The sequence below is a fragment of the Antechinus flavipes genome, chromosome 2 (assembly GCF_016432865.1).
Source record: "Antechinus flavipes isolate AdamAnt ecotype Samford, QLD, Australia chromosome 2, AdamAnt_v2, whole genome shotgun sequence".
Lineage (NCBI taxonomy): Eukaryota > Metazoa > Chordata > Mammalia > Dasyuromorphia > Dasyuridae > Antechinus > Antechinus flavipes.
Genome location: NC_067399.1, coordinates 662,465,848 through 662,478,187, shown reverse-complemented (window position 1 = coordinate 662,478,187; position 12,340 = coordinate 662,465,848). Strand labels below are relative to the sequence as shown.

Genomic DNA, 12,340 nt, shown 5'->3' with positions numbered 1-12,340 from the left:
GCTCCTCAAGGGCAGGCCCTGCCTTCAGAGACTGTGGCACCTGGCACCCAGTAGCCACTTCATACATCCTGAGAGACCTGCAAGACTGATCCCTTTCGGCTTGCCGTCTCGACCGGAGGGGGAGGGGCTGGAGACAAGAAGAGAATTTGGAACTCAAAATCTTTAAAGACAACTGTTAAAAGTATTAAAATAAAATATGAAAAGCTAGCAGCCAGACGGTCGGGAGTCTGGAAGGCTGGGGCTCATTTGGAAGACCACGGGCGGGTGCTCGGGCCCTCTGCCGCACCCCAACTCCCAGGTCAGGGCGCTCCCTACACGTCCTCCCGGCCTAGGGGACTCAGAGCAGCCAGGGTTGACCTTCCGCAGTCGTCTGGCTCAGGAGGTCATCCACCCTCGGGCCTTTTCCTTTTCCCGGCCACCTCCGCGCCGATTCCTCCGGCCGCCTTCCGGAAGTGCGCGTCGGTCGGCGCCGCGCGGGGCAAACCGGGAGTTGTAGTGTCTCTCTTCCCCCCCCCTTCCCGGAGAGGGGCGATAAGAGAGAACACAGAGCGCTCTGAGGCCTCTCCTCTCTGGGTCCGCTCGGGGAGGAACGGGAGCGGCGGACTACAAGTCCCAGCAGGCGCCGCAGTCGGCCCGAGTCCGCTGGCCCAGGGCGACATGAATGGAGTAACGGGCTCGAGGTGAGAAGCTCGGCCCCCGCGGCCCGCTAGTCCGCGCCGTGGCCGCGCACCCCTCCCCCACAGCTGGGGGGGGCCTTCGTGCGCTTGCGCTTGCGCGTGCGCGACGGCGTGAGCGTGGGAGCCGTTGAGGCCGTTGCGGCGCGGCGGCGGCGGCGGAGGTGGCGGCCGGCGGGCCCGGGCGGCGGCATGCCGCGGGACAACATGGCCACGCTCATCCAACGCATCGCCCGCCAGGCGCGGCTAACCTTCTGCCGCGGCGGAGGCGGGGGCGGCGCGCCCGAGGCCGGGTTCCCCGAGAACCTGCAACAGCTGCAACAGCTGCTGAGCCAGCTCCGCGCCGAAGACCTGAACATCAGCCCGCGGCGTACCGCGCTGCCCTCGCCCCCGGCCCGGCCGCCCCACCTGCCTCCAGTCACCTACATGCACATCTGCGAGACGCCCGATTTCAGCCTGGGCGTGTTTCTGCTCAAGAGCGGTACGTCCATCCCACTGCACGATCACCCCGGCATGCACGGCGTACTCAAGGTGCTCTACGGCACGCTGCGCATCAGCTGCCTGGACCCGCTGCCTCCCGGGGGGCCGGGAGACCCCGGCGCGCCGGGGGAGGGGCAGCCGCCTCCACCGTCTGCCCCGCCCCGCTTCGACCCCCCGCTGCGCCCCGGTCAGCGCGCCGTCGTGCGGCGGGCACTGTTGCGCTCCCGCGCCGAGTACACCGAAGCCAGCGCGCCCTGCCTGCTCAGCCCGCAGCGCGACAACCTGCACCAGATCGACGCCGTGGACGGGCCCGCCGCCTTCCTCGACATCCTCGCTCCACCCTACGACCCCGACGACGGCCGCGACTGCCACTACTACCGGCTCCTGGAGCCCGCCGCACCTGCCTGCACCGTCGCTCCCGGGCCCGGACCCGCACCCGCTCCCGGCCCGGCCGCGCCTCCACCCGTGCCCCGGGAAGTATGGCTCCTCGAAACGCCTCAGGCCGCCGACTTCTGGTGCGAAGGCGAGCCCTACCCGGGCCCCAAGGTCACTCCGTGAGCCGGTCGCCCCGGCGGAGTCTTCGCGCGCCCATCACTCGCAAGCCATGTGCCCCGCTGTCTCTCCTCCGGGGGCCGCGGGGTCTGATAATCTAGGTGCAAGTAAATTAGTTGGGAAAGCAGCCTCCTTTTTTTCCTTTTTTTTTAACGGGACGGGGTGAAGTCCACTCTCGGCCGCGGGGCGCCGAGGGGTGGGCAGCGTGCGTCCGTCCCACTCGTCCTCGCCCCGCCCCGCCGCGTCTGCGGGCCCGGCGCTGTGTCCGCCAGACGCGGCCCGGCGCGTTTTTTAGGCTTCCGGGCGACTGAATGTAGTCCACGGCCTCCCCCTCCCCCCCTACGCCGGAGCTCTCCTGGGGATAAGGGGGGTGGGTGGGCGGGGGCCGGGGCCGGGCTCCGGGAGAGGGCCCCGGGCGGGGAGCGCCAGGGCCGGGCCGGGGCCTCGGCTCGGGGGCCGGGGAATTTTTTTAACTGGGCTACTGAGCAGCTTCTTTGTTATTCCGATGTCGGAGACGATGGCTTGGGGCGTCTGGAGCCCTGTTGTTTCCCTCTTTATACTATTTATAGAGTTTACTTTTTCATAAAACTTTTAATAAAAACGAGTTGTAGAAATAAACTACTTACAAACCTGCCCGGCTGTCGTGTAAGCAGTCTTGATTGACTTGCCCACGTGGGGATGTGTGAGTTCCAGCCTTGCTAATAAAGGGAAATATTTTGTAGTTGGTGAAAGCTGGTGTTCATCCTGCAGGGAAACTCTGTGCCTATACCTCCCTATGCATACCGGCTCACCCAGGCCCAAGTGCGGGGGCCCCGATTCCAAGGGGATCCCTTTATTTCTTATATTTTAAATGCCTGCTGAACTTAACGGCATACTACTGCTCTGGGACTCGGACACATCCCCACGTCTTCTTTTCCATGTGGACTAATTGTGGCGGGGGGAGCTCACGTTGTGTTCAGATCTTTTTTATTGTAGTCTGATATCCTAGTGTGTGATTTAAGACACCTTTCGACCATTCGGGGCAGCTCTTTACTTAGCTCAGAAAGCTCAACTATTAAGTACAATAACTGCTATATATGCAACTCAATTTACTTAACAGAAGCATTAACATAACAAAAATGTGTTCATTTGGTATTTTTTTGGGCACAGTGATGAATGTATTATGGTATGATTATGGCATACCTCCTTTTGGAAATACATTGTAGAACAGAAGCCATTAACTAAGATAAAGTGTTACTTGTAATTTATGTCACGTTTTACAGTAATTCAACTGATTCTTTAAATGTGACTTTTGCTAACTCGTTCAGCAGAGGACTGTTGTGACGGCTGGGTTCTGCCTTATTCTTCAGAATTCCATTCAGTAAATGAATAATAAGGTTCTTACACAAGCAGCAGCTTTTGGAAAGGCTTGAGTGTTTTTCAAAAGTTTCCCTAAAATTGCCATTGCCCAGAAAAGGATGAGTATTGCTTGTTTGGGGTTTTTGTGGATGATTGTTCTATGAGATGGACACGGCTTGCCTTTGGTCCTCTAGAGCAGTGCTTCAGGTGTGGTCAGCAGCAATGACAACCAAATATACCTTTCTAGAGCTTCCTGGGACTGAGCAGGCCACTGAGGAAGAGAATCCTTCACTAAAGACTTGAGGGCCAAAGGATTGGGCTGGCACCTTGAGGCACTGAACTGACTCCAGATGCTGCTAATTCGTGCTCCCTCCAACCCACATGGACCGTTTAACAACCAGACAGAAGCTTAATGTGGTATCGTGGACGGCACCTACCCCTCAGAAGACAGGGTGTTTCTTGTTCATTAAAACATAATAGACAATGAGCACACAGAAATGAATCGTTAAAACTTTTTTCTGTTTAATACAAAAATGCAATAATTTCCTCTTACGGGTGAGAAGTATTCAATATAAATGTTTCAAAAGTTCTTCCTCTCTTCCTCTTGACTAATACTCTTGAGTGAAAGATCATATGTATACTTAATCTTTTGCAAGAACTGTCTTTAATAAGCATGCTTTGCATGGATTAAAATGTGCCTGAGTTGCTATTTGTTAATGAAAGTGCAGTGTATTCAAGTAGCATGAATGTTCTCTATAGAATGGATTCCTTGAACTTTGACATTAACAGTTGTAACTTCCTTGAGTCTACCTGTTTGATCTCTTTGACATTCATTTTCCTTAAAACTGCTTCAGCCATGTCAGTACTTGCTGATCCATTCCTCTTGGTTCTGTGACCTGTTGTGCTAGTTCTACTGCCCAGAAAAGAAGCAATATTTTGTTTAATTTAGAACATTTTAGCCTCCAATGTTCCATTGTGATCACACAGTGAAAACTGATGCTACTCCACTTTAATGATCTAGGAATGAGAGCTTGGAGATTCCAACCATTTCAAGAGTAGGTGACAATTAGAATAGAGTGATTGATTATTTACAATACACTGAAGCATCTGGTGTCAAACACAAACTGCTGAGTCCATCCTAGATTCTGCTGCTTCTATTGGGACTGTTTGGAGTTTCTGGATTTAAGTGTTAGAATAAATATTCACTATATCTTTTGGCAAATAGAGATGTAAAATGTTTGACTTGTACATTTTAATTGCTTATTAAAGAATGCTTAGACCAAGGGTTCTTAACCTTTTTTTTTTCCTGTCTTGGACTGCTCACAATGATGTTTTTGAATGCATAAGATACATAGTTATGACCAAAAAAACAAAGAACACTTGATCAGTTGACAAAAAAAATTTTTTTAAGTTCAGGGATACCAGGTTAAGAACCCTTAGCATAGAACATAACTTCATGTGGGGAAACCATTTCCCTGCCCAAATAACATCAGCTTCCATAAAACCCATTCGACAAATCCTTCGAACTCTAGCTTTAAGACATCAGATGAAAAACAGCTGAGACTGCAATTTAAAAGCACAATTATTTGCTTCAACAGATGAGACTGCTTTTTTTTTCTATTTAACAAGAAATCTGTGTATCATTGAAGAAAGAAACTGACTTAAGTTTCTTTCCTTCTCTCATTTTGCGCCGCACTCTTTCTGAGACCAGGCTGGCTTTTTGCATCTCCAGCAGCATAGTGCTTCCTGCTGACCAGCTTTCCCTCCCCCATCTCCCTTAAAATGGCCATCAGCTGGCATGCCAGTGTGAATATTTACATGCCAGTTTAATTTCTTCCCTTTTCCCCAGCTGTTGGGATGCTGAAATAAAGGAGCATACTGGTTTCAACTCTTCAAAGCTTTTATGTTTTTTTAATGGGTGGGTTCTTCATGTGCACTGAACCATCTCGTGAGCATCGTAAACGTCTAAGGGGCTTATTGTCTGGAAGCTACTTTTTAATAAGTACAACTCGGTAGCAACATTAGCAATCATATTCAATAAAACATTTACAAGTTAGCAGGGGAAAAAAGTCATCTTTAGTGGTTTTTAAAAGCTAAATAGAATCCAAAATCCAAGTAAAGGCTTATTTGCTCCCATGAAAACCAAATGTGATTAAGTTAATAGCCAGATACAGTGTAATTAGAAAATTTGGAAAAGTGCCTTTAAGAAGTCTACAGGTGGGGGGAGGGGAGGAAGGTAATTATCCAAAAAAAAAAGCTCAATGAAAATGAGATTGTTACATTCAACATGAATTCAAACTCCGATATTACCCTGATGTGAAAGTTGAAATCACTTTTATTTTGTGGTGGTTTTTTTTTAATTACTATTTGCATATTTTTAAATTTTATTTTGGTTAGAGTTGCCTGCCTAGATTGAAATTGTGAGCCCTAATTACATTGTAAAATCATACGAGACTCATTTTATAGTTCTAATTTAGTTGTCATAGAAAGAGTATACTATTATTTTAGAAAAAGAATTTTTAAATTTATGTTTTTAATTTTAAAAGAATATTTAACATGATCAAATTACCCCAAAAGCAGCAGAAATGAGAGACCATTAGACGAAGGCAAAGGCAGCAGGCCAGGGTTGCCTTTTCTTATTGGGAAAGTATCCCATAGGCTGGCCACCCTAGGAGCCACCAAGAGAACGATGCTGTTCATCCTTGAGGAGGCCTCCCTAGGAGGAAGGGCAGATATGGAAACCAGAGGATTATATTGTTAAAACGGGTTTGTAGAAGTTGTAGACTCCAGTCCGACCTTTTAGGAATGCAGCTAAGATGAACCAGAAATGAGAATTTGAATGATTTGGCTGATCATTGTATCGGACTTTGAGTAGTAATGGTAGAGCCCCGGACCAAATTACCTGTTTGTGAAAACACACTGTAAACTGCTATTTTTTGGAAATGGAGTTGTATTTAAAATTCACGAGGAAGTCCCCAATTTAAAGAAACCCAGCAGTGAATCCTTTTGAATGGCAAAGAGTCCTTTAGCAATATGAATAACACCCCTAATGAGTTTCAATCCTGGGGTTTTGTTGGGATGGTGGTGGTTTTCTTGAAAGTACACACCTGTAATATCCTCGGGGTACTAAGTACTCAGCTACTCCTCCCAGAGCCCCATTAACCTATATGACCTTGAACCGGGGCTCTGTTCCCTGAGCCCCCGTTTTCCGCATCTGAAAAGGTGATAGGATCAGACCGCCTCGCGTGGCCCCTTCCAGCGCTCCTGCGTTCAGAGGAGCGGACTCGGTCCCTTCCCAGCTCCGAATCCTGTGCTCCCGGGAAGCCCGAGTAGCTGGTGATGGCGAAGGGATGCCTCCCGCAGCTCGGACAAGAGCCCTCGAACCGGGAGGGGGGAGAGCGTAATTAATTGATGACTGAAAGGCAGAGAAATGAGTGCTGGGGTAATTCCTGTGGCAGCCCACTGATGCTGTCACTAGCAGTGTCTGAGAGCACGCTGATCTAAATAGCAGATAAGCAGTTTTCAAAAAAGTTTTCTGTGGTTGTAAAAGACTAATCCTGGAAACTGAAAGTTGTTTCCAGCCTGCCCTGGCCACAACACTTTCCACAAAGGCGCATCTCTGAGCTCCAGCCTCTCAGGGATCATGGTTTTGAAAGTGTCTCCAATGGAGTGGGCACTTGTTTGTAAGTATTTATTTTCCGGGGCCCACTCAGGCAGGGGGGGGAAGCTATAAGCTGTTTTAGAGCACGGAACAATGAGTCAAAACGCCCGCCTCCCCATTTTGACACTAATGCATAGGGGAAATACCCACAGCCCTAACACTTGATTATGAATGGAGATTACTTTGGGGTGAGAGGGCAATTACGTCCTGGAAAGGAAAACTTTGGGGTCTCAGGCTGGGCTCAGCAATTTCACTATTTTGAGGAAATAGCTAGTCCATTAACCCCAGAAGAGAAAACTGTTTCGGGCCTTCACCTCCCCCCCCCCAAAAAAAAAAAAAATACTTTTGTCTTAAGCACACAAATAGCCCCAAGATACCAGAGGCTAATAGGGGATAAGATTGACTACAGCAACCCTCCCGACCCCTACACCACCTCCACCTCCCTCTTCACCTTCCTGTCTTGAAAGATTTATGCAGCAAAGCTATTGTTGAAAAGTATTTATTTACACTAGGATCACAAACCATCCATTATCCAAATTCCAGTTAGTGGTTGTGTATTAGGGTGATGAACAATTTCTAACTCCACAGCTATAGGGAAGCTTATAACCGAAGGAGTCAGCTCTTTTAATGTTATTTACATCTGTATTTGACATTTTACTCCAAAAGTAACACTTTAAAGTCACAAAACAGCGTACAAAAATATAGTTTCTAAAAAAAAAAAAATCCAAATATTAATAGGCAGAAATGTACAGGCATACTAAAACCAGGGAGTGATTTTTCAGTAATTAATAAGGCAACCCATTTACATGCAGACACTGCAACATTGTCTACATCACACAAGGCACCGAGGACACGTCAACACAATCGCATGCATCCTAATTCAGAGAATATATGTACATTCCCCCCCACCCCCACCCTCCCTTTTAAATAAACTATCCTCTGATTCTTGGTCCAATAGATCATAAACGTTTTCCTTTTTCTTTCCCAAAAGTTGAGATCTTGGAGAACAGTGCACATTAAAAAAAATACACTAATATCTGAGTGAATATACACTGGAAAAATAGCCATTTACAATTTCCAACTAACTACTGAAAAAGCATCAGTTGCCAACTTAGTCTATCTCATCAGATTGCACTTCTGTTCTCTCTTGTTTATACTACATATTGCTCAAAGGGCTGAAACCAGATGAGCTCTGATCACTGTTCAAGGCTCCCAGAACTGGATTTTGAGTCTGTGTTTGGCTCACCATACAGCCCCCCCAAAGCAGCCACCATGCTAGATAAAGTGCACATCAGTTTGGGTCTTTCGGGTGACCCCACTTTTCTAAGGCATCAGCATCTCCCAACCTACTTCAATGGGGTCCCACATCAACTCCGATGCCCACAGTCAAGATGCCCTCACGGATGCATCAAAGCAAAGGGGAGAACAGGGAGGGGGGCAGGGAGTCAAAACTCCAGTTCAACAACCCTTGTGAAAGGAGGATAGGAAACCCCAGTTTCTGGAGGGCACCGATCCTCATTCCCACCCCTTCAGATCCTCCCTTGTACCTTTTGGTCAGAGTCATCCCATCTAAGGAGAGACCAAAATGAGCCCAGTTTCAAGAAGGACCTGTTTCTCAGCTAAAAGGGGAGCAGTGATGGGATCCCCACCCCCCCCAGACCCTTCCAGATTGTTTTGAAGGGAGAAGTGAGGAGCCAATGGTAGTGTTTGTGCAGCTCAGGTTGGAAAGGGCCCAATGGCCCCTCAAGGAGCTGGTCAGGTCAAGAGTCTCTACTCAGGGTGTCCGGGTCCGAGAAGCACAAGAGGTCAGGGCCCCCCCGCCCAGAAGGCTGCTGCCACTGCCGCTGCCCAAGACCCCCCCAGACTGGGTTCCTCCTGGGCAGGAGGAGGTGGAAGAGGTTCCTGGCCCTGAAGAGGAAGGGGGAGCGCTGCTCTTTCTCTCCTTCTGCCGGAGATGGATCTTGGTGTGGCGTTTGCGTTCGTCACTGCGGGCAAACTTTCTGCCACAGTAGTCACAAGCAAAGGGCTTCTCTCCAGTGTGGGTTCGGATGTGGGTGGTGAGGTGGTCGCTGCGGCTAAAGTTCCGCATGCAGATCCGACACTGGAAGGGCTTGTGTCCGGTGTGGATTCGGATATGTCTGGTCAGTTCATCGCTCCTGGAGAAGCGCCGGTCACAGCCCTCGGCCGGGCACGGGTACGGTCGTTCGTGAACCGGCGTCTTGCTGGGCCGGTTCGGGTACTTTCGTGGGCGAAGTATGGGACGAAGCGGCAAGTGGTGGGGATTGTAGGCGGCGGCGGCGGCGCTCCCGGAGAGCCGGGGACCACCCTCACCGCCACTGCTGCCCCCAGGTCCGGCAGCCCCAGCACTGGGGCCTCCCAGAGTAAAGTTACGGATGGTGGAGAGTGGGGTGAGTGGTGGTGGGACCCGCAGAGAATCCAGGGGGCAGGAGAAAGGCTTTCGGTCTGGGCCTCCTGCCCCGTGAAAGTCCCGCTGGCACTGAGGCGGGAAGAAGCCCGGGTAGTCTGGGATCATGGGGAAGAGGCCTGGGTCTGTGGCAGGCTTGGGAGAAGGATAGGAAGGGGGCGGTGGATAGGCCAGGGCAGAAGAGGCAGTGGAAGTGGTGGCGGAAGGCAGGAAAGCCGAGGGGTCCTGATAGAGATCTCCTGTGCAGCCTGTGTAAGGAGGAGGGGGAGGGGGAGGCGAGTAGAGGTGGTCCAGGTCAGACTGGGTCTGGGACATGGTGCACACACCCAGAGGCGCCCCCGCCAGGGGGTTGGGAGAGGCAGAGGACGCACTGGACGAGGTGGTGGTCGAGGCTGGGGCTGTCACCCCCTGCAGAATGCCCGCACTCACGATGTTGATGATGCCCTCTGGATAGCAGCTAGCACCAGGGTACTGGGGGTCGATGGAGAACTTGCCCATGTAAGTGAAGGTCTGATTGCGAGGGGCGGAGACGGGAGCGAAGCTGCTGGGATAGGGCAGATCCAGGGACCTCTTCTCTCCAGTCATGTCAATGTTGATCATGCCATCTGGAAGCAGAAGGAGACAGTGAAGAGGAAGGCTCCAGGGAAACGGGGCTCATCCCCAGGGGGTCCCCCCAGGGAAGGGAAGCTGGACGTCCGGGCTCCCTACTTCCTAAGCCCCCTCCGCAATCAGAAACAGCCCTCGTCAGCCACAAACTTTCTGGAGCTTTTCCTTCACCTGTGGGACACGTAAGTGGGCGCTTCAGAGCGATTTGCCCAACAGCTGATCAGAGAGGAAGCCGCCAGAGCCGGCTGGAGGGGACTGAGGTAAAGGGGAAGAGCCTTAGATACTTCCCCGCTCCAGGGACACCCCAGTCGCTCCCAGCCTGTCTCCTTTGCCTCATCTGTCCCTCTTCTACTGAGGATCAGCTGATGAGCCAGGGAGGGAGCTGGGGTACCGCAGGAAGAGAAATTCTACAGGTTTCTCCCCCTCTCCCTCTTCCTTTCCTCCAGTCCCCAGTCCTCAGCATCCCCGACCTTGCCCTACAGGCACTTGCGGAGGTGAAAAGAAATTCGGATGCCTGGAGGAGCCACTCGTTTCCTCTCATTGCCGGGGAAACCAGCCCAGCGCCGGCCTCCAGAGGCAGCCTCCTTACCCCGCTTTCCCTCCGCCTTTTCTTCTTACACCTCCACGTCTGCCTCCCCAAAGCCGCAATCTCACTAATTCGCCAGGACTCGGGCGGCCCCAGCGCCCAGCCGCTGAAAGGAGCCCCGAGAGCGCAGGATCCTTCTGGCCGCTAGGCTGATCGCTCGGCACCCTGCTTTTCGCCCCAAGGCTGGGAAGCTTTTATTCTCATCCTCTCTTGGGTTCTCCTCCCTCTTTCTCCCCCAGCCCCTAAATTTCCCATCACTTTGCGCCTCGACTCCAGGGGAAGAGGATTCCTGGAGTGGTGGCTAAGGGTTCTGAGTGGAGGGAGGGTCTGGGAGGCTGAAAAAGCCTCCGGGACTCTTGCATCCAGACTCCCCGCGGAAGGTAGGTACACTCTAACGCCGGAAAACGCTTAGCCCGGTACCTGGCACACGGCAAGCCCTAAATAAATGTAAGCTATCAGCCAGTGCTACAGCACATCTCTCCTAAATCCACTCCCGCTGTGAGGCACAGGGCTGCCCGGCCGCACCTCCACCCAGCCGGGCTCCTCCACGGAAGCCCCTACCTCTCCCCAATGTTCCCCAAATCCACTGTCCCCCTGAACAGTCACTTCCTCCCACTTCCACACAGACGCCCAGCCCCTCCATCTACTACCCCCAAAGCGCGCCGCTCCCGGGGGCAGAGCCGGAAAGGATGAAGGCGCCTTCCTTACCTCCCGTCACCCCGTTCATCTGGTCAAAGGGTCCTCCTAGATCGGCATTAGGAAAGATGGGCACCGAAGTGGCTGCAGTGGCGGCGAGGTCCTCCACCGGGTAGATGTTGTCAGACAGCTGGTGCACAAAGCCACTGAGAGTTACTGGGATTTTGTCTACGGTCTTGGCGGTCATCATTTGCTCCAACTCACAACCTGGAGACCCAACTCCCTTGCTACCTGGATTGCCAAAGAAGCCGTTTTGGTGATGGGGCAGCCCCGGGGATCCTCCGTCGGTCTTTCCCCCCTGCTACTCTTCAAACACCCCCTCCGGAAAAAAAAAAAAAAAATCAAAAGCCCCAATAAAAGCCGGCCAGCAAGTTTTTGTCTGTCTGTTTGCTCCAACTGAAAAAATAGGTGCCGGCCCCCACTGTCCTGCCCGCCCTGGCTGCCTGCCTGCCTGCGGCCCCGCCGCTGAGCCCGGGAGGTGCCGGTGTGGTGTGGTTGTAACAGTCAGTGGGTCCCCTTGCCGAGCTATTAATCAACTGCAGCTCGCTCAGTTAGACGGAAAGTGTGGCTCTAAGTATTTATGGGCAGGCCTTGAATACCCGTGACGTCGCTGCCCATATATGGACTGAGGAACAGGGCCGGGCAAGAAGGTTTTGCAGTCACATGGCTCATTTGCATACGAGCTCCGCTCGCTCTCCCGGGCGTCCCCGGCTCCACCGGCCGCTGCGGGACCCGGGAGGGCTCGGTGGGCTCGGGGGGGCGGCCCGCGGGCAGTGTGGGGTAGAGTGGGCACGGGCCCCCTCCCCCGTCTCCCGACCTGGAGGCGGGGAAGATGGGCCGGGCAGCCTGCGCTCGCCGGCCTCCCCGCAGCCAGCCGGGAGGAATTCCGGTTCCCGGGGCCTTTCCAAAAAAGGCGAGGATCCGGCGGCAGCCGCCCCGCCCCCGGCCCTTGTTTGGGAGCCATTCCGGAAAATTAAACTTCGGAAAGAAGCCGAGCGCCGCCGAGACGCGGCCGCCGGGCCAAGCCCCGCTCCTCCTCAGCCGCGCGAAACCGCAAAGTGTCGGGACGGCCGGGGCGGCGCACCTGGCGCGGGCTGCGCGGACCCGGCCGAACGCGCACCTGAGGGGGAGAGAGGAGCCCGGCCGAACGCGCACCCGGGGGGCGCCACCTCCGGGAGAGAGCCCCCGGGCGGCTGCGGCGGGCGGGCGCCCTGCCCAGGACATCTGGGCGGTCGGCTGCGTGGGGGTGGTTGTCCAGATGGCTGCTTGGACACCGAGCCGGCCCCAGCGCGCGCGCGCGGGAGCACACACCCTCACTCACA

The 12,340-nt window shown here is 53.1% G+C and overlaps 2 protein-coding genes across 2 annotated transcripts; one reads left to right on the top strand and one right to left on the bottom strand.

The window, feature by feature from the left end:
* The first annotated feature begins 812 nt into the window (after window positions 1-812).
* ADO (2-aminoethanethiol dioxygenase) lies at window positions 813-4,941 on the top strand. Its single transcript, XM_051982607.1, has one exon. The coding sequence runs from the start codon at window positions 867-869 to the stop codon at window positions 1,710-1,712; it is 846 nt and encodes a 281-aa protein (XP_051838567.1). The 5' UTR covers window positions 813-866; the 3' UTR covers window positions 1,713-4,941.
* Window positions 4,942-7,188: 2,247 nt separating this feature from the next.
* On the bottom strand, window positions 7,189-12,024 carry EGR2 (early growth response 2). Its single transcript, XM_051982605.1, has 2 exons — window positions 11,031-12,024; window positions 7,189-9,735 (listed from the first exon to the last, which is right to left on the bottom strand). The coding sequence occupies exons 1-2, from the start codon at window positions 11,206-11,208 to the stop codon at window positions 8,480-8,482; spliced, it is 1,434 nt and encodes a 477-aa protein (XP_051838565.1). The 5' UTR covers window positions 11,209-12,024; the 3' UTR covers window positions 7,189-8,479.
* Window positions 12,025-12,340: the final 316 nt, after the last annotated feature.